Below are 23,028 nucleotides of genomic sequence, written 5' to 3'. Positions count from 1 at the left end.
TGGTTGACTTCAAGGTTGGAAAACAGTTCTGCAAATGTTTGGTTGAACATGACGGATTGGACCGAAGGGTCTGTCTCCATGCTGTATATCTCTAATTCTTGTATTTACAGTGCCTGCATTATTGAGTCTGGTTCAGGCATTTTAAATATCTGCATTTGGATCAGTAAATTCCATTCATTTACTGTGTCATGTTATAACAATACTTTAGAGGCAGAAATATTTGTTGTTTGCGAAGATCATGAAATGAAAAGATCCATGAAAGACACACTGTGATGTTTTGCTTGTAGTAATGCAATTACTGACATATGTCTTCCCTTTTGTAATTTATGGCAAAGATGGAAATAGTCTAAGTTTGATGTCCTAGATTTAAGCAGTGTATAGACCAGTCCAAACCCCCTTCAAATATAACAAGAAGATAGCCTAGACGCTAACTTTTACCTTATTTAAAGGCAAGTGTAAGGTGTTGTGTTCCAAATGTGATTCAATTATTTTTAATCAAGATTTTTTTGTTCTTACCCTTTAGTTAAAATACAAACCAAAGAAAGATGAATTGGAATCACTTGGAATCTATTGGAAAACTTAACAAAGTAATAGATTATTTAACTACTAAACAGCAACTGTTCCAATGTAGTAGATACACAGATCTACTAAGCAGATTCAATAAAATAGATTGCCTCACATGTACTTCTTGCAGCAGAGAGAACTTCCAGCTTTTAGCTGTAACAGAGAGGAATAACAGCTTCCAGATTGAGTTTCAAGACTGCTGCAACTGCTAAAAGCTAAAACTAAAATCTTGGTTTTGTGGGAACCTGATTTTGCCCATTCATGCTGCTTCTATTGTTCCAAAAGGCCTCACGAGCTGTTTACATTATTGACTTGGAACGGACCGTTCAGCATCTCTGTCTCAACTTGGACAAAATCCACCTCTTAAAACCAGTACTATTGTGACAGCAACCAAGTGATAATCATGGTCTAGTTTTTTTTTAATCTCCGCTTACATCTTAGAAGTCTCTATAGTACCTACAAGTGATCACAATGGAGCTGTATTCAAACTTCAGGCACAGCCTTTAAAAAGGAGAGAAGATTATGGGGTGGAGTGCAGGGGGAAAATTGTGTATTTGTTAATCGCAAATTTTCTACAAGTTACCCAATAACATAGAAAGTGTTACAAAGAAACTATCAACTGAGTGGAAAATGCCTCTTTAATCACATTCCCCATTCTCCATTCTTCATTTTCTGATTATATTGCTGCAAATGAAAATTTCTGAATGTTTGATTAAAAAACTAAGCCTTTTTAGTCAGCTTAGTGGATTTTTCTATTCTAACTTGAGTCAATTTTATGTTGTTTAACAATGTCTCTAAGTCATCATTCAATGTAAGCAGATGTTCAGGGAATGAACTTGTTTTGAGAAGCAATTCTCCATGTGTGTATGTTGTTTCTCTTGCAGTACTTCAGATATTTTTCCATGATCTATTTTAAGAGATGGTTAGTTACATAGCATGGCGATTGTGAATCTGGTTACAAACCTACCTTGATTTTTTTTTGCTATTTCTACATTTAAAAATTGCACTTGATGTTCCAAAGACTTTAAAATCCCTTGCAAATTAGATTTTTTTGTGAGTTTTCTTTTACTTTGCAAAGAGAAGCACTTTTTTTCTCCACTTTGCATCTCTCCACAAATACTCGGGGACAAGCTTAAATCCTTTTTCCACTACACAGTGTCCAATTACGATATTATCACAGTTGTGATGCAAGAGCAGAATCTACATGATTTTAAATTGCTTTTTGATAGAAAAGATCCTACTTTATGTGTTTGAACCAGGGACCTTAATTTTGAGTCTTGTGAGTGTCTCATCTTATACTATGTACAGAGAAATTAAAGATGAAGGATGAGTTAACCGATTCAGTCAGATCTGTGGGACTCCATGGTCAGTTTTCATGTCCCTGTAACTTCTGCTTTTACATTCTAAATCGCGAGATAGAAGTTATGCATATGCAGTTCTGGTAAAGTTGGAGAGTGACTGAGTGATGGGGAGGATTAGACACTGCCCTTACACTTGTGGCATTTAGATTCAAATACAGCTAGAAGGATCCCATGCAAAGGCATCTTTAGGCAGTTTCATCTGAGTTCCGAGTGGTTATGAACCTATATCACAACAGCATTGCCTTAATAACCTTTATATATAACCTTAATCTACCAGTCTTCCTCACAAGACCATTTTGTGCTTTCTCTAAGAAATGCAAACATTGTCACACTGATGCGTTCGGAGGTGCCCTCTTGTATTAAGTTTTGAGGAGTTTGCTTACATTGTGACTCCCCCAAGACACAGGAGCAAAAGTAGACCATTTACCCCATCAGATCTGCTCTGCAATTCAACAAGATTATGGCTGATCAAATAATCTTCAACTTTACTTTCCTGCTTTTATGAGAGACTAACATTGAGTGTCTAAAATAGGAGGTGTTTCATTTCCCAGCGTGAACATCCTGCACTTTAACAAGCACAAATCTGATTAGAACAGATGCATTCCATGGTTGAATAGTCTGCGAACATATAATTCTAAGGGCAACTGAATGTTTGGTAAGCAGAGATTTGCAAGCATCGAGGGAATTGTTTTCATTAAATTTTGGTTTTCATGCATTAAAGATTAATATCCATTCCCTCTGAAGATTTTGCAACTCCATGTTCTTTTTAAGAGAATGCATCAGATTAATTTCGATTTTTGATGGGATTTACTGTTTCCTTCCAGATGCCCCATTACCAAGACCACTGCATCATCAGGCCACTACATGCCCACACGCGCATGGAAATCCTCCCCCTCCACCACAACCTCCTCCCCAACCAGAATATGCTATTCCACATCCAGTGCACCCTTTCCATCCCCAGATTCCTTCGCATCCTTCAACTCACGCTGTACCACCAGCACCCCCACCTCCGCCACAACACCTTCCTGCAGCGGCAGCAGCAATGCCACACCATATCCCTGCTCCACCACCTTCATCTCAACGACTGCATCACCATGAAATGCTTCAGAGAATGGAGGCACAGCGAAGACGAATGATGCAACACCCAACGTAAGTAAGCTGTTTATCATAGCTCTATCATAGTACCAGACGTTTTTTGTAACTACCAGCACTGTAGGATGGTTACTTGGAGTACCACGACTTATAAATGCTCATGTCACTTGAATAATGAAAAGTTAGATTCTCTTCATTTCGTACTTATGACCTTTCTAGAAGTAACCTTATACACTAACATTGCCACACTTTCCTTTCACTTTGTATCTTCCAGTGATTTTTTAAAATTTTGCCTGTTATTTTTGGTCTGCGCAGTTTTGAGTGACACTATTTCACAATGTTACTTTGAAACTTCCTTAAAATGTCGACATTTGACAAATATTTCGCAGTTGGGCATTTTCTATTATTCCACTGAAGACTTTGACTAAATGTCCAAGAGAAGCTTTTCCCAATTGAAAAGTCTGAACCATCACAGTTTTAAAAATCCCAGATGTGTCATCAATCGGATATGTCCATTATTACTAGCACGATGTTACTGACTTTGGCATTACCTGTATACAATTAGGATGTAGCACTGGAAAATGATGCATATCACACAAAATAATTTAAAATCCACAAGTCATTTACACTGATGTATGGATGGTCATTGAAGACTTTGATTAATTTCAGCAATAATCTGATCAGCACTAGCATGTCTTTTTATCAGGCTCCTTCTACCTTAATGTATGATGTGAAGGTGCCAGTGTTGGATTGGGCTGGACAAAGTTTAAAAAATCACACAACACCAGGTTATAGACCAACAGGTTAATTTAGAAGTACGAGTTTTCGAAGCACTGCTTCATCTAGCTACCTGACGAAGGAGCAGTGCTTTGAAAACCCATACTTCTAAATAAACCTGTTGGACTATAACCTGGGTGTTGTGTGATTTTTAACTTTGTCCACCTTAGTGCTATTATTGACATCTGACTCTTGCAGATGCAGTAGCCACTTTCTGACATCCCCAATCCAAACGGCAAGCTTGAAGTGTGGCCAACAATATACCCCCCTGATGCCTACTAAAATTGTCAATTAACCTGACAGTCAGAAATTCAGCAAGTTCAGTAATGACTGACCATGGGACAAACTGTAAAGCTCATCACTCCAAGTTTGTGCCAGCGAAGATGAAGGCAGCATTTTACCCTGACCTTCAGGACTGTGATGTCAGGATGAAATGTGACAACCACTTGCGCAACTTTTGGGCTCACTGTACAGTTGGTCTCTAGAAACTGTCAGCCAGTTGCAGCTGAAGTGGATGCTTCTGAGGCAGGTTAAGTGTTGAGAGGGTACAGAAACACACAGGCATCCTCTGCTGGGTTAAAAAAAAAACTAAAGGAGACGAACATCTGGCACCCTTAAGTGACCCATTAGGACATAGGGCATTTAGCTTTGTGATGCTGGCAGCCTCCAAAATAAAAGCACACTGCTGGAGAAATTCATGTGTTGCAAATCCATGGCAAGAGAAACAGAGTTCCTGTTTCGGGTCCAATTTAACTCTTCTCCAGAATCAAAGGGGCCTGGAAAATGGTGGGTTTTAGGCTGCTGACAGTGGGTTTGGAAGAGCAAGTGGAGCAGATATCTGGAGTCTTCAGAGCAAAGGATAAAGAGAGTGCTCATTGTGATAAAGGAGAGGTAGAGTTAAAAAAACAATAGGTGAAAAGGATAAAATGGGTCTGCTGTGCTGAAAGCAAAGCCAACAAATACAGGCAGGATGTTATAATGAAAATGGAGGACGGGTTCAGTACTGAAATTGTTGAATTAAATGTTGAATCCTGAAGCCTGTGAAATGCCTAAGCAGAAAGGAGGTTATTGCTCCTCCTGCTTGCATGCAGCTTCATTGGAATACTGCAGCAAGCGCAGGACAGAATTGTTAATATGGGAATAAGATGATTTATTGAAATGGCAAATAACTCGAAGGTTGGAGTCATTCTTATGGACGCAGCAGAGATGTTTCACAAAGCAAGCACTCTGTCTGCATTTGGTGTTGTCAATGTAAAGGAAACGGCATTGTGAGCATTAAACATTACAAACATAATTGAAAGAAGTACAAATGAAACGTGGCTTCACTTGGAAGGTGTGTTTGGGAACCTGGACAGTGAGAAGGTGAGGATGCATGTTTTACACCATCTGCAATTACACGGGAAGGTGAGGAAGTGTTACAAGATATAGAGGGGGATGGATGTGGCATTTTGCCACTGAAAAGGTGTTCGCAAGCTGGAAGAATCAATTCTAAAAATGTCCTTAAATATTAGCCCAAACATGGGAAGTTACTGTATCCAGTATTCAAACCTATATCCAGAATCGGGATAATCCGGTTCCACATCTCAGCTATGGTGGTGGGATATCTGGCGTAAGTCGTTGTTTATAATGATGTCTGAATATATAGCTATACCTCACAGAAATCAAATAAAAAGGCTTATTTATTTTGTTGTGGATAGAAACCAGTTGAATAAGTAGACATTTACTTTTTCTTCAAAAAAATGAAGCTTGAATGCATGCTGTAAATATGCTGTTGTTCTGCTGAATGTGATCCAGTGCTGAGACTGAATGATTATTATCTTTGATTTCAAGTTCTTAACCTAAATGCAGCAAAGGACTGCAAATTAAATAAACATTGTGTTCTTAACAAAATTATAAAGACTTAAAGATCAAATTTACCAAAATGTTGATTTTTGATAAATACCATAATGTTTAAATCTCATTTAATCATGCAGAAAACAATATGTTGCACTGTTCTAAATTTTCAAGTTATCATTTATAGCCTTTGCTTATTATTTGCTACTGTTAATGAGACATATATTTGAAATTATCATGATATACATGTGCATGTATTTCCTTTTCCAGTCGAGCACACGAGCGACCTCCACCACATCCACATCGCATGCATCCTAATTATGGCCACGGACATCATATTCATGTTCCCCAGACGATGTCATCACATCCTCGACAGCCACCAGAGAGGCCAGCCTGGTTAGTGGAGAATCTTCCTTTTTAATATGTGCAATGTAGCCACGGTATGCTTTGGTTTAGATCCCACATTGGCAGCAGAGCATAAGATTTTACTCCCATGGAATGATGTGATTTCATTTTTTAGCCTGTTGACAAACCTCTCCTGTAATATTGAGTGAGTTTGAAAATTAGTAAATAATATCATGATTGAATTTGCTGAACATCTTCTGCAGTAGTGTAGAAAGGAGCTGCAAACCGATGTGTTCATTTTGGCTTTTCAGATACTGTGACCATATTGTATATTGCAAATCTTTTCTGTGTGTATTACAAATACCTACACCCACCCCACCCCCCACACACACTCACACGCACAGAGCCCCCCCGCCCAATCACCTTGAACCTGTGTTCCATCTTCACTAACTCTTCAATTAAGAATGTACAGCTATTCTTCATCCACACGCATATGCCCTTCTTAACCTTGCACAGCTCAACAGTTTCAATCAGATCACCCTTAGTCTTCTCTGCTCCAGTGAAAGCAGCCAAAGCCTATCTAACCTTCCTTCAAACTTAAATTTTCCATCCCTGGCAGTGTCATGGTGGATCTCTTCTATGCTCCCTCAGTGCAACTTCATCCTTTCTGTAATGTGGCAGTCAGACTTGCACACTGTATTCTAGCTGTGGTCTCACCAACATTCTGTACAATATGACTCCCCTGCTTTGGTAGCCTATGCCTCAGTTGATACAGGCAAGTGTCCCCTTTGCCTTTTTCACCACCATACTAACATAGCCTTCTGCCTTCAAGGATCAATAGACAGACACTCCAAGGTCCCTTTGTTCTACAGAACATCCTAATGCCATGCCATTCATTGAATAGTTGCTTGTCAAATTCCTCCTTCCAAAGTATATTGCCTCATGCTTTTCGGGGTTAAGTTCCATTTGCCACTTATCTGCCCATTTAACTATCCCACTTATATCTTCTTGTACCCCAAGGCACTCAACCTCACTGTTAATATGATCAATCTGTGTGTCAACCATAAAGTTATTAATCCAACCTACCACACAATCATCTATGTCACTTGTATAAATTATGAATAATAGGGGACCCAGCACAGATCCCTGTCACTGCCTTCCAGTCGCTAAACCTCTGTCATCGCCTTCTGTTATCACAATGTCTCCTACAATTAAGTCAATTTTGAATCCACTTTATCAACTTGCCCTGTGTATCCCATGTGCATTTACCTTCTTGCTAAGTCTCTTATATGGGTCTTTGTCAAACGCTTTACTAAAATCCATACAAATTTCTCTCAAATACACACCTGGACAAAACCTCAAAAAATTCAAATTGAAAATACCTTTGAAACTTATTGTCTAGCTGAAATTAAGTTTCGGACTTTATGGATATATTTCTTAGTCACAGAAATTTTGAAAATTACATATTCGTCGTTTTAACAAAATAATTGGATCTGCGTGTCATTTTGATTTATGAATTTAGTTAGCTATGAATTGCTATTTCTAAATAAGATGCCGTAGTACAGATCTAGCATTGTTAAGTAAAGAGTTAATAAACTTTTCCTTAACTATTGCAGGGAACTGGGTATCGACCCAGGGGTGACAACAGCACCATATCCAGCAAGTCACCTTCCCCCTCACTTGGCTCATTATCATCCACCTCCACCTCCTCGACTTCACCATTTCCCAATCGGAGCACTACCGTTTATGGTGAGCAAATAATAAATAACATTTCACAATTAGTTATCCCTAACTGTGATGAGGATTATGTCTATGATATTGTCTTTACAAATGGTTACTTTATCAACATCGGAATATTTAGAAGATCATTGGCATAAATTTAAATCCACCTGACTGATTAAAATATGACTGACTGATTTTATTTTAATGAATGAATGTACACAAAACGGTATGTAGTGTTTTGATGGTGAAGGACATTGAAACCATTCCAACAGTACTAGATAATGCAGCGAATATAGAAAAGGAAGAACTTAAAACAGTCAGCACCTCTAGGGAAAATGTACAGATTATAAGACAGACAAGTCCTGAGGGCCTGATGGCCTGCATCCTAAGGTCATAAAAGAAGTGACCGTGGAGAGTATGGAAGCATTGATTGTAATATTTTATTATTCCCTGGATTCTGGAATAGTTCCAGGAAATTGGAAAATGCTAACTTCATTACCTTACTCAAAAGGAGAGGGAGGCAGAAAGTTGGAAGTTAGTTTAACATTTGTCCTCGGCGAATTATTGTAATCCATTATTAAGGAAATAGTGATGGGATGTTTAGAAAGTCGAAACACAATCTTTCAGAATCAGTCTGGTTTTTGAAGTGTAAATCGTATTTCACTGATTTGTTAGTGTTCTTCAGAGATGTAACAAGCAAAGTTGATAATGGGGTCCTGTGGATGTTGTATATCCGGACTTCCAGAAGGCATTTGGTAAGATGCTGCTCCACAGGTTAATGCACAAGTTAAGATCTCACAGGGTTAGGGGTAATAGAATCATAGAGCAAGGAAACAGAACTTCCAGTCCAACCATAATTATAAGTAAACAAGTCCCACCCGCCTGTGCTTGGCCCATATCCCTCCAAACATTTCTTATTCATGTACTTCTCTAAATGTCTTTTAACTGTTGTAACTGTGCCCACGTCCACCACTTCCTCTGGAAGTCCATTCCACACACAAGCCAATCTCCAGAGAGGAAAAAAATTTGCTCCCCATGTCTTTATTAAATCTTTCTCCTCTCTCCTTAAAAATATCCCTTCTAGTATTGACATTCCTCACCCTAGAGAAAAGACACCTACCACTCACCTTATCTATAACCCTCATGATTTTATAAACCTCTATAAGGTAGCCTGTCGACCTCATATGATAGCGAAGAGTCAGGATAAATGGGTCTTTTTCAGGTTGGAAGGTTGTAACAGTGGGGTGCCACAGGTTTTGGTCCTCAAGCCCTATCTATTTATCCCCCTGTCCATCATCCACCTATGTACATCATACATACAAACCATGTTAATGACTTGAATAGAGGGATAGAATAATATCACCAAAATTGCAGATGACACTAAAATAGGTTCAGAACATAGTTTGCAATGAAGAGACAGGAACTTTACAAATAGATATGGCTAAGCTAGTTGTTTGGGCCAAAATTTGGCAGATGGTGTTTAACATGCTTAAGTGTGAGGTTATCTATTTTGGTCAGATGAACAGCCAAGAAACTTATTATCTAAATGGAGAGAAACTTCATAATGCTGCAGCGCAGAGGGATCTCAGTGTCCTTGTACAGAAGGTCACAAAACCTAGTATGCAGATACAGCAGAAAATGAGGAAGGCAAACAGACCGTAAAAGCAGGGAAGTGTTTCTGCAACTGTACAGGCATTAGTGAGACTGCAGCTACAGTATTGCTTATAGTTTTGGTCCCTTTACCTGACTAAGGATGTAATTGCATTGGAAGCAACTTAGAGAAGGTTCACTAGATAAATTCCAGAGATGAAAGGCTTGTCGTGTGAGGAGAGATTGAGAAGTTTAGGCTGTACTCATTCGAATTTAGATGAATGAGACGAGATTTAATTGAGGTATATAAATTGCTAAAAGGGTTTGACAATGTGGGCATAAAATGGATATTTTCCCTTCTAAGGCAATCTAGAGCGAGAGGTCATTGTTTTAGGCTAAAGGGCAACAGATTTAAAACCAAGATGAGGAATTGCTTCTCTCGAAGGGTCATGAATATCAAGAATTCACACCTCCGAGTATTGTTGGTGCTGGAACACTGAACAGACTATAGGAAGAGATAGGTGGATTCTTAATTAGTAATGGATTAAGAGGAGTGGACTGGAAAGTGCAGTTCAGGCTGAGATGAGGTCAGCTATGATCATATTAAATAGCATAACAGACTCAAGAGGTTGAATTGCTTACTGCTTCTGATGTGCTTTCAAATTCAAACTCTCTTCAATTTATACCACAATGTTTTGAGGAATTCACATTATTGGGAAAAATCGTCCATTCACCAAGAGATTTCCTTTACACAGACAATCTTCATTTCAGGTTTGTTCTTTCCCCAGACAAATGTGTTTAGTCAGAGAAACCTTTCCAAAACATGACATATAGGCATACAAGTATAAGTATAAAACACACATATAGATCATTGCTCCTTTGATCCTTTTCTGCCATTCAACAGGATCTTGACTGAGCTGTTTGCGTTTTGAATTCCACGTTCTCATCTGCCCCCAATAACCTTTGATTCCCTTGCCAAGCAAGTTTCTGTTTATCTTCTTAAGAATATTCAATAATTCTTCCTCCACAACCACCTGAGGCCAACAGTTCCAAAGCCAGACAACTCTCAGAGAAGAAATTTCTCACCTTAAAAGCACAACTTCTGATTTTAAAATAGTGGTCTCTAGGTCGGGACTCACCTACAAAAGGAAACACTTTTCCATGTCCACCATGTCAAGACCATTCAGGATCAGCTACACTTCAATCAAGTCTCTTCTAAACTCTAGTATGAATCAGCTCAGTTTGTCTACCTTTCCCCATAAGACAACTGCTCACTCCAGATATCATTCCAGTAAACCACCTTTGAACTGAAACCAATACTTATGCATACTTCCTTAAATAAAAAATTCGAAACTACACACAGTATTCAAGATGTGGTCTCACCAATGCTCTATATAACTGAAGAATAACCAACCATTTTTTGTACTAAGTCTTCTTGTGCTAGAGGATAGTATTCCAATAGCTTTTATTAATTCTTTGCTCAACCTATGTACTGACAGTTTCTGACTTGTACTCTAGAACACCTAGATACCTCTGTACTCTGGATTCTGCAATTATTTTTCATTGAAGTTACGATCTGCATTCTTCCTGAAAGTGAACAACTTTACATTTGCCCATCCAAGACCCCATTTGCCAGATGTTTGCCCATTCATCCCTTCAACCTATCGATATCGATCTGTAACCTCCTTAAGTCCTGTTCAGAATATATTTATCTATGATCTTTGTGTCATCTGAAAATTTAGTTACATTCCCTTCACTTCCCTTCTTCTAAGTCGTGGACATAAATTGTGTGAAGTTGGGGTTCATTCGGGACTCTAAACTGTCACTTGCTGCCAAGTCAGGGAAAGATCCATTTATGTAGATTGTCTGTTTTCTGTGAACCCTGTCAAATGGCTTCTGAAAATCCTTGCACAATACGGTCAACAGGCTCCCCATGATCCTTCATTTTTTAAAAATTTAACCTATTTTTCTAATCAACCTATTCAGAAATGTTATTGTGTCCCTCTGGAGCAGGTGGGACTTGTATTAGGGCCTCTTGGTCCAGGGGGTAGGGAGTCTTCCACTGCACCACAAGAGGGCCCTATGTTACTCCTTCAAAGATTGATTAAACATGATTCCCCTTTCACAAAGTGATTCTCTCTCTTCCTGATTACCTTGAATTTTTCCAAAGTGATTTAATGATTCTCCTAATGATCAATTGTAACATCTTCCCCATGAGGGCTGTGAAGCTGACTGGACTACAATTTCCTGTTTTCTGTTGTGTTCCCTCCTTGAATAGGGGGGTTATAGTTGCTACTTTGCATTTTGGTGGAACTTTTCCTGATCCTAGCAAATTTTCGAAAATTAGCATCATTTTTTTTCTTGATAGTAGAAAAATGATTATTCTGAATAAACTGAAACATCCCCTAAAGTCTGCCACTGGTTCTGTGTTGACTATATCCTAACCTAGTATCCCAATTCACTTGAGCTTTTATGCCTACATAGTTAAACTCAAGTTTCAATTATATTTCTTGGACGCAATCTCTTTCCATTTATGGCTATTGTCCAGTTCAGTCATATTATAGTCACTGCTGCCTTTTACTCAGGTTGTTAATTAATCTTATCTCATGACTGAATACCAGGTCTATTATAATCTGTTCTCTGGTCATGTTCCAGAAAGTGCCCCCGTGAGAAGCTAATCAAAAGCATTCTATAAGTTCCTCATCCAGACTCCTTAAGTAGAACCTCGTTCCCAGTTCCGTTTGTCATTGGTACCAATTTAGACCACGACTACTGGATGATCCCTTTTCACTGACAAGTTCTTCTCCAGGTCAGAGCGGGTCACCTGAACTGTGGCAGCCAACAGACAACGCAGCTCCCAATGCTGAGGGATTTGTCAATGTGTGAAAAACTAGAAGTGGCAAAGTGTACAAATTGTGAAGAGTTGTGAAAAACTTTGCATAGAGGAGGAAAGGCAAGACTTGATTTGGCCATAACTTGACTTGAACACAAAGATGAGAGATTGAAATTCACAACATTGTCGAAAACAAGCCAATATAAATCAATGAGGACAGTGGTGACCGATTAAACGAAATTGTGTACCAAGAGCTGAAAATGTATTGCTGGAAAAGCACAGCAGGTCAGGTAGCATCCAAGGAGCAGGAGAATCGACATTTCGGGCATGAGCCCTTCTTCAGGAATGAGGAGAGTGTGCCAAGCAGGCTAAGATAAAAGGTTTGGGGGAGGGGCGTTGGAAATGTGATAGGTGGAAGAGGTTAAGGTGAGGGTGATAGGCCGGAGTGGGGGTGGTGGGGCGGAGAGGTCAAGAAGAAGATTGCAGGTTAGGAAGGTGGTGCTGAGTTCGAGGGTTGGGACTGAGACAAGGTGGGGGAACGGGAAATGAGGAAAGTTGAGAAATCTGAGTTCATCCCTTGTGGTTGGAGAGTTCCTAGGTGGAAGATGAGGCGCTCTTCCTCCAGCCGTAGTGTTGCTATGGTCTGGCGATGGAGGAGTCCAAGGACCTGGATGTCCTTGGTGGAGTGGGAGGGGGAGTTGAAGTGTTGAGCCACGGGGTGGTTGGGTTGGTTGGTCTGGGTGTCCCAGAGGTGTTCTCTGAAACGTTCTGCAAATAGGCGGTTTGTCTCCCCAATGTAGAGGAGGCCACATCGGGTGCAGCGGATGCAATAAATGATGTGTGTGAAGGTACAGGTGAATTTGTGGCAGATATGGAAGGATCCCTTGGGGCCTTGGAGGGAAGTAAAGGGGGAGGTGTGGGCGCAAATTTTGCATTTCTTGCAGTTGCAGGGGAAGGTGCCGGGAGTGGAGGTTGGGTTGGTAGGGAGTTTGGACCTGACAAGGGAGTCACGGAGGGAGTGGTCTTTTCGGAACGCTGATAGGGGAGGGAAATATATCCCTGGTGTAGGGTCTGTTTGGAGGTGGCGGAAATGACGATGGATGATACGATGTATATGGAGGTTGGTGGGGTGGTAGGTGAGGACCAGTGGAGTTCTGTCTTGGTGGCGATCGGAGGGGTGGGGCTCAAGGGCGAAGGAGCGGGAAGTGGAGGAGATGCGATGGAGAGCATCGTCAATCACGTCTGGGGGGAAATTGCGGTCTTTGAAGAAGGAGGCCATCTGGGTTGTTCGGTATTGGATCTGGCCCTCCTGGGAGCAGATGTGGCCGAGACAAAGGAATTGGGAATGTGAGATGGCGGTTTTACAGGGGGCAGGATGGGAGGAGGTGTAGTCTAGGTAGCTGTGGGAGTCGGTCCCACATGCCACCAACCTCCATATACATCATATCATTCGTCGTCATTTCCGCCACCTCCAAATGGACCCCACCACCAGGGATATATTTCCCTCCCCTCCCCTATCAGCATTCCGAAAAGACCACTCCCTCCGTGACTCCCTTGTCAGGTCCACACCCTCTACCAACCCAACCTCCACTCCCGGCACCTTCCCCTGCAACCACAAGAAATGCAAAACTTGCACCCACACCTCCCCCCTTACTTCCCTCCAAGGCCCCAATGGATCCTTCCATATCCGCTACAAATTCACCTGCACCTTCACACACATCATTTACTGCATCCGCTGCACCCGATGTGACCTCCTGTACATTGGGGAGACAGGCCGCCTACTCGCAGAATGTTTCAGAGAACACCTCTGGGACACCCGGACCAACCAACCCAACCACCCCGTGGCTCAACACTTCAACTCCCCCTCCCACTCCACCAAGGACATCCAGGTCCTTGGACTCCTCCATCGCCAGACCATAGCAACACTACGGCTGGAGGAAGAGCGCCTCATCTTCCACCTAGGAACCCTCCAACCACAAGGGATGAACTCAGATTTCTCAACTTTCCTCATTTCCTGTCCCCCCACCTTGTCTCAGTCCCAACCCTCGAACTCAGCACCACCTTCCTAACCTGCAATCTTCTTCCTGACCTCTCCGCCCCCACCCCCACTCCGGCCTATCACCCTCACCTTGACCTCCATCCCCCATCGCATTTCCAACGCCCCTCCCCAAGTCCCTCCTCCCTACCTTTTAACTTAGCCTGCTTGGCACACACTCCTCATTCCTGAAGAAGGGCTCATGCCCGAAACGTCGATTCTCCTGCTCCTTGGATGCTGCCTGACCTGCTGCGCTTCTCCAGCAACACATTTTCAGCCCTGATCTCCAGCATCTGCAGTCCTCACTTTTTCCTAGAAGAAATTGTGTACCAACTCAGATGCAGATACCAGAGTTTCATAGGAACTGAATTTTATGAATAGTGGAATTTTGCAGGCTAACCTGGTGAACTTGGTGACATTTTGAGGTAACCGATACATGAGTGAAGTTTCATCAGGTGATGCGCAGAGACAGAAGAAGAGACTGGCAGTATGACTCAGATGTAAATAACCATTCTTGGCCGCAGATTGCTGGATCAGCTTGGGGTCAAGTCGAATGCTCAGGTTGAAAGTAATCTTGTTATGTCTTGATGGTCGGAGGAATGGCTGGAAACAAATCTAATCAATTGCCAGAATTCTGACTGAAGATCTACTTGTACTTGATTTCACAATTAGCTTGAAATGCATAAAAGATCCAGAACTAAATTTCAATCATTTTAATCAAATGGCTTTTTTTGCTGACATTTTTAATGACAGGCATAGAAAGGGAAAAATTGTAGTAATTGAATCAGTGTTAAGATGAATAGAAACCTTGAGGTTAACTGCAAATACTAGTTTTTTCTCCTTGTGGGCTGTTTAACACCCAAAATGAGGAAATTAAATATTACTTGAAAGTTCTTTTGTTGCTGCTAAAACCTTCTTAATCTTTCAGAAAAAGAAGCTGGTGAAATTTAAGATGACTAGGTAGGAATTAGTTCAACCACTGAGTTGAAGTTAATTCAGAATAGAAGCAACTTTACATTTTGGTATGTCATTTCTTCAAAGAAGGCCAGATCCAAGTTTTTAAAAAAATTTCACAAACCTTGTAGTGTAATTTAATCTTTGTTTCTGATTTTAAAACTCAATGGTCATTACATACATCGGTTCTTAAAACTATTGATCTTTAAGAGGCTAATAGCCAAGTTCAGAACTCATGAGGATGGCCTCAACTGGGACCTTGGGTTCATGTCACACTACAGGTGCCCCGCTACACTATACAATCTCTCACACACACGAGCACACATACACACACACTCTTGTATGCTCACACACACATGCAGACCCTCTCTCACATACGTGCTTTCTCTCATATACACATACATACACCCCTAACACTCATACTCATGCACACATCCTCTCACAGGCTGATACTCCATCACACTCACATACACGCACTCACACTAACTCATGCACGCACACACGCATGTAACTCTATGGCATGAATTTGCATTTGCAGAATTATATTTGCAGGTACATTTTATTTTACTCAAACAGCACATACCTGCAAGTAGTCAATCCATGTAATATTTTATAAATTCATACTTTGGAAATAGAACCAGTCTGACTCAGGATTGGGATACAGACAGTCTCTAATCTCACATCTTTCATGAATTGTCTGAGCTGAGATGTTACTACTTTTTAGAAAACTTTAAGTTATCTCGAGAATGTGACTCAAAAGTAGTTCTGGGATTTACATATTAATGAACCGAAGCCTGCAATTAATCAAAAAATGGAAGACTTAACAGTAATATAGGTTTGTTCAACATATAATTTCAGATGCATGACACTATCGTCATTTGCAGTATATTTTGCGGCTTATGATCCTGTTTCACGGCTACCTGATGAAGGAGCAGCACTCCGAAATTCTGGTGCTTCCAAATTAACCTGTTGGACTATAACCTGGTGTTGTGATTTATAACTTTTTCCACCCCAGTCCAACACTGGCTCCTGCACATCTTTAAATCAGATAGTTGAAATGTGATCACATCAGTGAAATGAGCTGTACTGTTGCAGGATTGTGCATCATTCCCTTTGGTTCCTGTTTCCATAGCTGAATTAAAATCCTGGCTCTTATTTATTAAGTATTATTAAATAGCTTGGAAACTATAAAATAAACTTTGAAGTTTTGATGTCAAAGATATATTTTGTTCAGAGCTTTTACATGTTGTATTGATTAGGATCATTTGCAAAAAAAAACCAAAATAAAGGGAAAACAAGATTTAGACTGTGTGAGAGGCAAATGCTAATTTGTTGGCTAGTATCCTCTGGTAGAACAGTTGCTGGGGAGAATGCACTAATTAATGATGAACGATAGTGTGCTGCCAAGCTTTAACCAGGCTGATTGATCAATGAATTCCTGAGAAATGAACCCAGGAACGTCTGTCAGTGATTTTCTTGAGTTGAAACTAGTGCAGTGTGTTTGCATGCTCTTTGATGTGCAGAGGAACCTCTCATGCATATTATATACCATCTACCATATACTCCCCAACTTACATTCACAACAAACTTTGTGACATCAGCAAACTTGGAAATATTCTCATTGGTTCCTAAATCCCTGATATAGAAAGTGAGAAACAAGAGCTTGAGTACTTTAGCACTTTTTGCATGCCCGCACACACTTCGTTCTTCCCTGCACACCCCCAAATCACAACTTGAAGTTGACTAACTTAATCCTTACCTTAATTTCTTACCTAGTCCTAAACCCAACTGGTCTATTATCCCCAATTCCTAGTGCTTTAATTTTATTTAGTCATCCCCTTGCATGGGATTTTATTAAAATCCTTTTGAAACATGACATCCACTGTTTCTCCCCTATCAACTCTGCTAATAACACCCAAAAATATCTTTGTATGTTTTTGTCAAACGTGATTTCCTTTTCAAAACTCCATGTTGTCACTGCCCAATGAACAGTGTTTTTTTAAATATCCAGCAATCACATCTTTTGTAATAGATTCCACTATTTTCCTGATTACTAATGTGGGCTAAGAGTCTGTAGATCCCCGTTTTCTATCTGCCTCTTCTTAAACAGTGACGTTATATTTACAACTTTCCAATCTGCAGGCACTATTGTAGAATTAATAGAATTTTGAACAATGATCACCAAACATGATCTCGATAGTCATCTCTTTAACCACCCCAGGGTAAAGATCATCAGGTTATGGGGATGTGTCAGTGTTCAGTTTACAATATTAGTTTCTTCAGTTCTAATTTTTTAGCAATCTTGATTTCTTTCAGTTTCTCTCACTCTCTACCTTCTTGAATCTCTATTAATTAGTGAAGATTTCTTGTGTCTTACTCTGCCACTTTTCAAACTCCTATTACAAGCCCTCCTGATACTGCCTGCAATGAATTATCAAATTCTTAATCCTCTTCTGAAATCTTAACATTCTCCCAGTCAGCAGTCTTGCAATTTTTTGATATTTTATGTGCTTTTCTTTTGTCTAATGCTATCTTCACCTTCCCTTGTTGGCCAAGCACACTTGCTTTTCTTATGCAGTCGTACAGTACAAAACAGACCCTTTAGTTCGACCAGTCCATGCCGAACATAATCCCAAATTAATCTCGTTCCCACCTACCTTGTCCTTCCAAACGTTTCCTATTCATGTACTTATCTAAATGTCTTTTAAACGTTTTAAGTGAAGCTGCATCTACCACTTCCTATGAAATCTTGTTCTGATTTGGAGATGCCGGTGTTGGACTGGGGTGTACAAAGTTAAAAATCACACAACACCAGGTTATAGTCCAACAGGTTTAATTGAAACGACACTAGCTTTTGGAGCGTCGCTCCTTCATCAGGTGGTAGTGCCTGATGAAGGAGCGACGCTCCGAAAGCTAGTGTGCTTCCAATTAAACCTGTTGGACTATAACCTGGTGTTGTGTGATTTTTAACTTTGAAATCTTGTTGGGTGTTTTTCCCTGAAAGAATATGTGCATTTTGAAACAAAGAATTAATCCTTTAAATACCAGCCTATACTGCTGATCTACCATCAAATCTTTTTGTATTTACCATTCCCTACAGCCATTATGGTCACTATTTCTGAAAAATTCTTGAGCCGCAAGATTACAAATTAGGACTTTCTCATTGTACAACACTGAATCTAAAATAGTGTCTGTCTAAATTGGTTCCTTAACATTTTTCTCCAGAAAATCATCTCAATCACATTCCAAGAATTCTTTCTTTAGATTTGGTCTGTGTGTAGAATAGGATCACCCATCATTACTATATGCATCTCTGATTTCCTGATTTTAACACACATTCTATGTTACCATCACTATTTTGTCTATAAATCATTCCAACTAATAATTATTGCCCCTTGCTGTTTTTCTTTTAGCTCTGGCCAAACTGATTCTACATCCTGTTCTTCCAACCTCACTAGGACACTGATCGTGTCCCTCACTATCAGCACTACCCATAATTTTTTTGTTTTTGCTTGTGTTCCAAAATGTCAGTTATTGCAAGGTTTGTGAAGGTTTGTCGCTCAGGTTGAGGTTTAGGGTGTAGGTTTGCTCGCTGAGCTGTAGGTTTGATATCCAGATGTTTCATTACCTGGCTAGGTAACATCATCAGTGGCGACCTCCAAGTGATGTGAGAAAACCAACAGGAAATGACATCATCACAAACCCCTGGAACCCCATCCAGGACAAACATATAAATAGAAAGCAGGAGACAACAGCTTCACAACACTTGGAGGTCGCCACTGATGATGTTACCTAACCAGGTAATGAAACGTCTAGATATCAAACCTACAGTTCAGCGAGCAAACCTACACCCTAATGTCAGTTTTTTTTTGTTCCCTGTCTTGGTCAAGGTTCAATCATGTCTCCATAACAGCAAGTGACTAATAACCATTTAATTCTACCTGCACTTTCACCACACACATTTTTTTGCGAATACAGCATTCACTCAGATAGAGAGTCTTTCATTCTACCTTTTCAACACTATTCTGTAATGTTATCCTGATTGATTCTGGAATTTGTTTCTGTTGCTTTCCATTTTCATTTTGCAGGCGCTGTTTTGGAAGGTTAAAGGTAACTTTTGGGGGGGATGAGAATATGAGGCAGCTTTTAGATAGGAACAAAAATATTGGAAGAAATAGCTTTTGTATTCTCCCCCACAATCAGTTTTGTTTTTGTCCTTTCTGAATGCCACCCCACACTCCCATTTCTGTAACAGCACCAGTAAATCTCCCACCAGAATATTAATCCTGATCCTGTCGAGGTATAATACATCCCTCTGTACAGGTTCCAACTGGCCCAAAAATCTGAAGTTTTCCCTCTTGCACCAGCTACCTGTTCATTTGCTAAATCATCCTGTTTCTATACTCAGTAGCACATCATACCAGGAGTAATCCTGACATTCCTATCTTGGATGTCCGGCTTTTCAAACTCGTGCATAAGTCTCTTGCTTAAATCCCTCTCTTACTCATGCTTTTGATGCCAATGTGGTCCGTGAATTCTCGCACTTTGCCCTTACTCAAAAGTGTGTGTTAACAAACAAACACTTACACTGGATACTCACCAACTAATCAATTTACCACTTTTCTGTGTTTTCGCTTTCGTAAAACCTTTTTACACTGATTCCTAGCTGCTGTCTGTGTGTAAGAGTGAGAAAGTGGCCGCTCTAATTCGCTTTAAGTGATGCTCTCAAGCCTTGGTCCCAAAATATATCCTGCTACTTTGCATTGTTTCTGGACAGGTCCACTGCCTCTGCAACCAATAGGTTGTCCTTCTCTATTTCATCATATATTGCAACACTAAAGGTGCCTTCAACCATCTTTCTTAAACTGATGTCCAGCAAATTTTGCTAACTGGTGGGAGGCAGTAAATGTATTTATTGCACATTTATCGCAAAGCTACAAATATATTTTACACAACATAATGTATAATGTTAAGATAGACTATTTCAATGTCAAATGTTGCAAAATGTGACCTCAGGAATTACATGATGTTTTAAATAAAAATGGCAGGGACAGTACCTCTACAGACTTGACCTTGATAGGGAGTTTCAGAACTGATGTAATATATTTTGACTCATTTGTCTAAATTATCTTTTTTTCTTGGACAGGCTGTACCACCAGACATGGCAGGCTACCCTCACATCCGCTACATCTCCTCAAGGTTGGAAGGAAGGTTTCCAGGCCTCCGAGCCACCTATGAGGTTAGCACAAACAGGACCATGAAATATAACTATTTTCAGTTAAAGCGGTGCTAAATCTTGCATTTTTTATATAAAAAAGGGTATAAAATTTAAATGTGTATGTCAAGTATTCTTTCTCATTTACAGGATTTACTGCATTTAGAAGAACGTTTGGGTAATGTTAATCGTGGTGCCTCACAGGGTACAATTGAGAGATGCACATACCCACACAAATATAAAAAGGTGAGTACATTGCCTTATTATTTCAGTATTAATTTTCAATTTGTTTTAGAGATTATTTATCCTTTAAAAGATTCTAAACCTTAAAAATTACTTTTAATTTTAAACAAATAATTTGAAATTATTGCAAATGATTTGTGTGCAATCTCTGACTGAACCACCTGACAAACTTGAATTTGTGGTAACAAGGCGATAACTGACTTACAGAGGAAACTGCAGTACAAACAGGAGGAAGAGAATGGAATAGAGGATGACACTGAGGAGAAATGTACCATCTGTCTGTCTATTCTAGAAGAAGGTGAAGATGTTAGGTAAGATGGTTTTGTAGAAAAATATTCATGTATTGCCCATGTTGTGTAAATTGGATCTTGAACACAGTTTTTGATCTTGTAATAAATGGTTTTGAACCATAAAGCATATTTTATATAGAATTATTAAGTATCCGATAAACTAGTATGCTAGATCTGTTGACTTATAATCATAATACTCTTGTCTTGCTTAAAAGATATTTGTCTTATGTTTGCTGAAACCCATTATGTAGGGCTTGAGCAGTTTGTTTTTGAAATTTCAAATTAATGTGAGGAAAGTCACGCCTGTCTTATTGAAATAACTTGCTCTATTTTTCATTCATATCAAATAGTTTATTTCTTCACAATTTCTGAATTGTGACTTGGATTGTTTGTATAATAGTTTTTATTAATCAATTGGGCATTGATTTAGATGTTACTTTAAATTAAAGTATTTTTGTTACAGATTTGTCACTGAAAAGTAATACTAATACTGAGACACCCTTTGGACTGTGAATGCAAAATAAATCTTAGAATATTTTATTAACAATAATACAAAAAACTTGATGCATTTCTTTCCCTTGACATTGCAGACGTCTTCCCTGCATGCACCTCTTCCATCAAGTGTGTGTGGACCAGTGGCTGACTACCAACAAGAAATGCCCCATCTGCAGAGTGGACATTGAAGCTCAGCTTTCTGCAGATAGTTGACATCTTATTCAGTAACTGTCCTCAGTACTGCAGTCAACCAAAGATGGCATGAATAACCTGCGCAGATTCAAAAGCATTGAACCTAGAGTGCGGCTACGCCACATAGTACAATTTATGCTAGGCCTACAATGATATTTCAGTATAGAGTTTAAATTTTAATGTATTTATGAAGCTTTTTTATGTGGCTTTTTATGTTTTTCCAAGTCATTTTATTTTGCATGGTTCCTTGGATTGCATTTCTTTGCACATAACGGGCTTTATGTCCTCAGACTTGCAGGCAAGATTAGCTGCTCTAGATAGAAATAAGTCATTTTCATGATGCCTTGCTTTACTGGAATAGAATATGTCATCAGTCACTAACCCTGGACTTTAATTTAAACATTTATATTAGATTGTGTATATAGATTGTGATCTGTTCATTAAGGAGGAATATCAAGACATTCCGTGATTAGGAAAACAGCTGCTGTATTGTAGAACTCACCATCAGACAGCACACAATGAATCAATGGGATCCCATCCTAAACAATTGCCATTACAAGCATATATCCAACCATTTACTATTTAGGTTTTTAATAAAAATCCATTCTTATTTGGCACAATGATAGATGTAATTTTTAAGAATGTCAATATTCTACAAGACTAATGAATTTGCAAATTTTTATTTCATAGTTTTCTTTCACTTTGTTTTTTGATTTACTTTGGTTTTCCCTTTTCTTTACAAATTTAGCTGTTTGGCTGCCATTAAACAGCTCTAACACTAATGTTATCTAAATTAGCTGTATTGCGTATACTTGCACATCTGATTTGTAATGGTGAGCTAGTCAGATTGTAGAACAAGGTTCTGTATGAAGTCATCAATAAGCACGTCTAGGTAATGTATTTGAAGGCAGATTGCAGAATTATGGCTGTTAAAGATTCAGGTGAAGTGTTGGAATGCAGTACCAATAGCAGGTATACATGCATTCATAGAATTGTAAAGGTCCCTGGATGCATTTTTAGGGGGTCTTAGTTTTAAAGTTAATAAAGATAGTTAACTCCATGTTGGCTGTTTTATCTCTTATATTCACTGTTTCTCTGATTGTACTTACATAAAATTCACAAGATGTGTTGCTATTCCCATTATGGATGGCTACTTTATTTTTGATCTATAATTTAATGGCTAAGAGAGAAAGCAGATACTGTGGATTTCTTTTGTACAGTAACAAGTGATCTATGATCATCAAAAACCTCACCACCAGACCTATCATTAATGTGATCAGACCCACCATTCTAAAGTTGTTGGGTAAAGCAAACTGGTGCGGCAGGAATTAGCTTCAACATAGGACATGGAAATCATGGTATGTGAATATTAAAATATGAAGATCAAATATGAAATTCTTTTATCCAGAATTTTAATGATTTTAAGTAGTCAACTACTCCCAAGATTATGGACAACAAAATTTCATAATTTTGGATCATTTAAGCAT

General features: G+C 39.4%; 1 protein-coding gene across 3 annotated transcripts in view; it reads left to right on the top strand.

Moving 5' to 3' along the window:
* rnf111 (ring finger protein 111) overlaps positions 1-22,675 on the top strand; it is a 122,380-nt gene extending 99,705 nt beyond the window's left edge. For 2 of the 3 annotated variants that reach the window (XM_060853041.1, XM_060853040.1), the window contains 7 exons: positions 2,750-3,074; positions 5,898-6,023; positions 7,589-7,721; positions 20,253-20,345; positions 20,472-20,567; positions 20,754-20,875; positions 21,445-22,675. In XM_060853041.1, coding sequence (XP_060709024.1) covers positions 2,750-3,074; positions 5,898-6,023; positions 7,589-7,721; positions 20,253-20,345; positions 20,472-20,567; positions 20,754-20,875; positions 21,445-21,562 — 1,013 coding nt within the window. In that variant the 3' untranslated portion in view covers positions 21,563-22,675. The remainder of the gene's footprint in view (positions 1-2,749; positions 3,075-5,897; positions 6,024-7,588; positions 7,722-20,252; positions 20,346-20,471; positions 20,568-20,753; positions 20,876-21,444) is intronic. The other variant, XM_060853042.1, reaches the window with a different exon arrangement.
* Positions 22,676-23,028: the final 353 nt, after the last annotated feature.

This window comes from Hemiscyllium ocellatum, chromosome 39 (assembly GCF_020745735.1).
Source record: "Hemiscyllium ocellatum isolate sHemOce1 chromosome 39, sHemOce1.pat.X.cur, whole genome shotgun sequence".
NCBI classification, from domain to species: domain Eukaryota; kingdom Metazoa; phylum Chordata; class Chondrichthyes; order Orectolobiformes; family Hemiscylliidae; genus Hemiscyllium; species Hemiscyllium ocellatum.
Note: the sequence above shows the minus strand (reverse complement) of the source record. Positions and strands in the feature narration are given on the sequence as shown.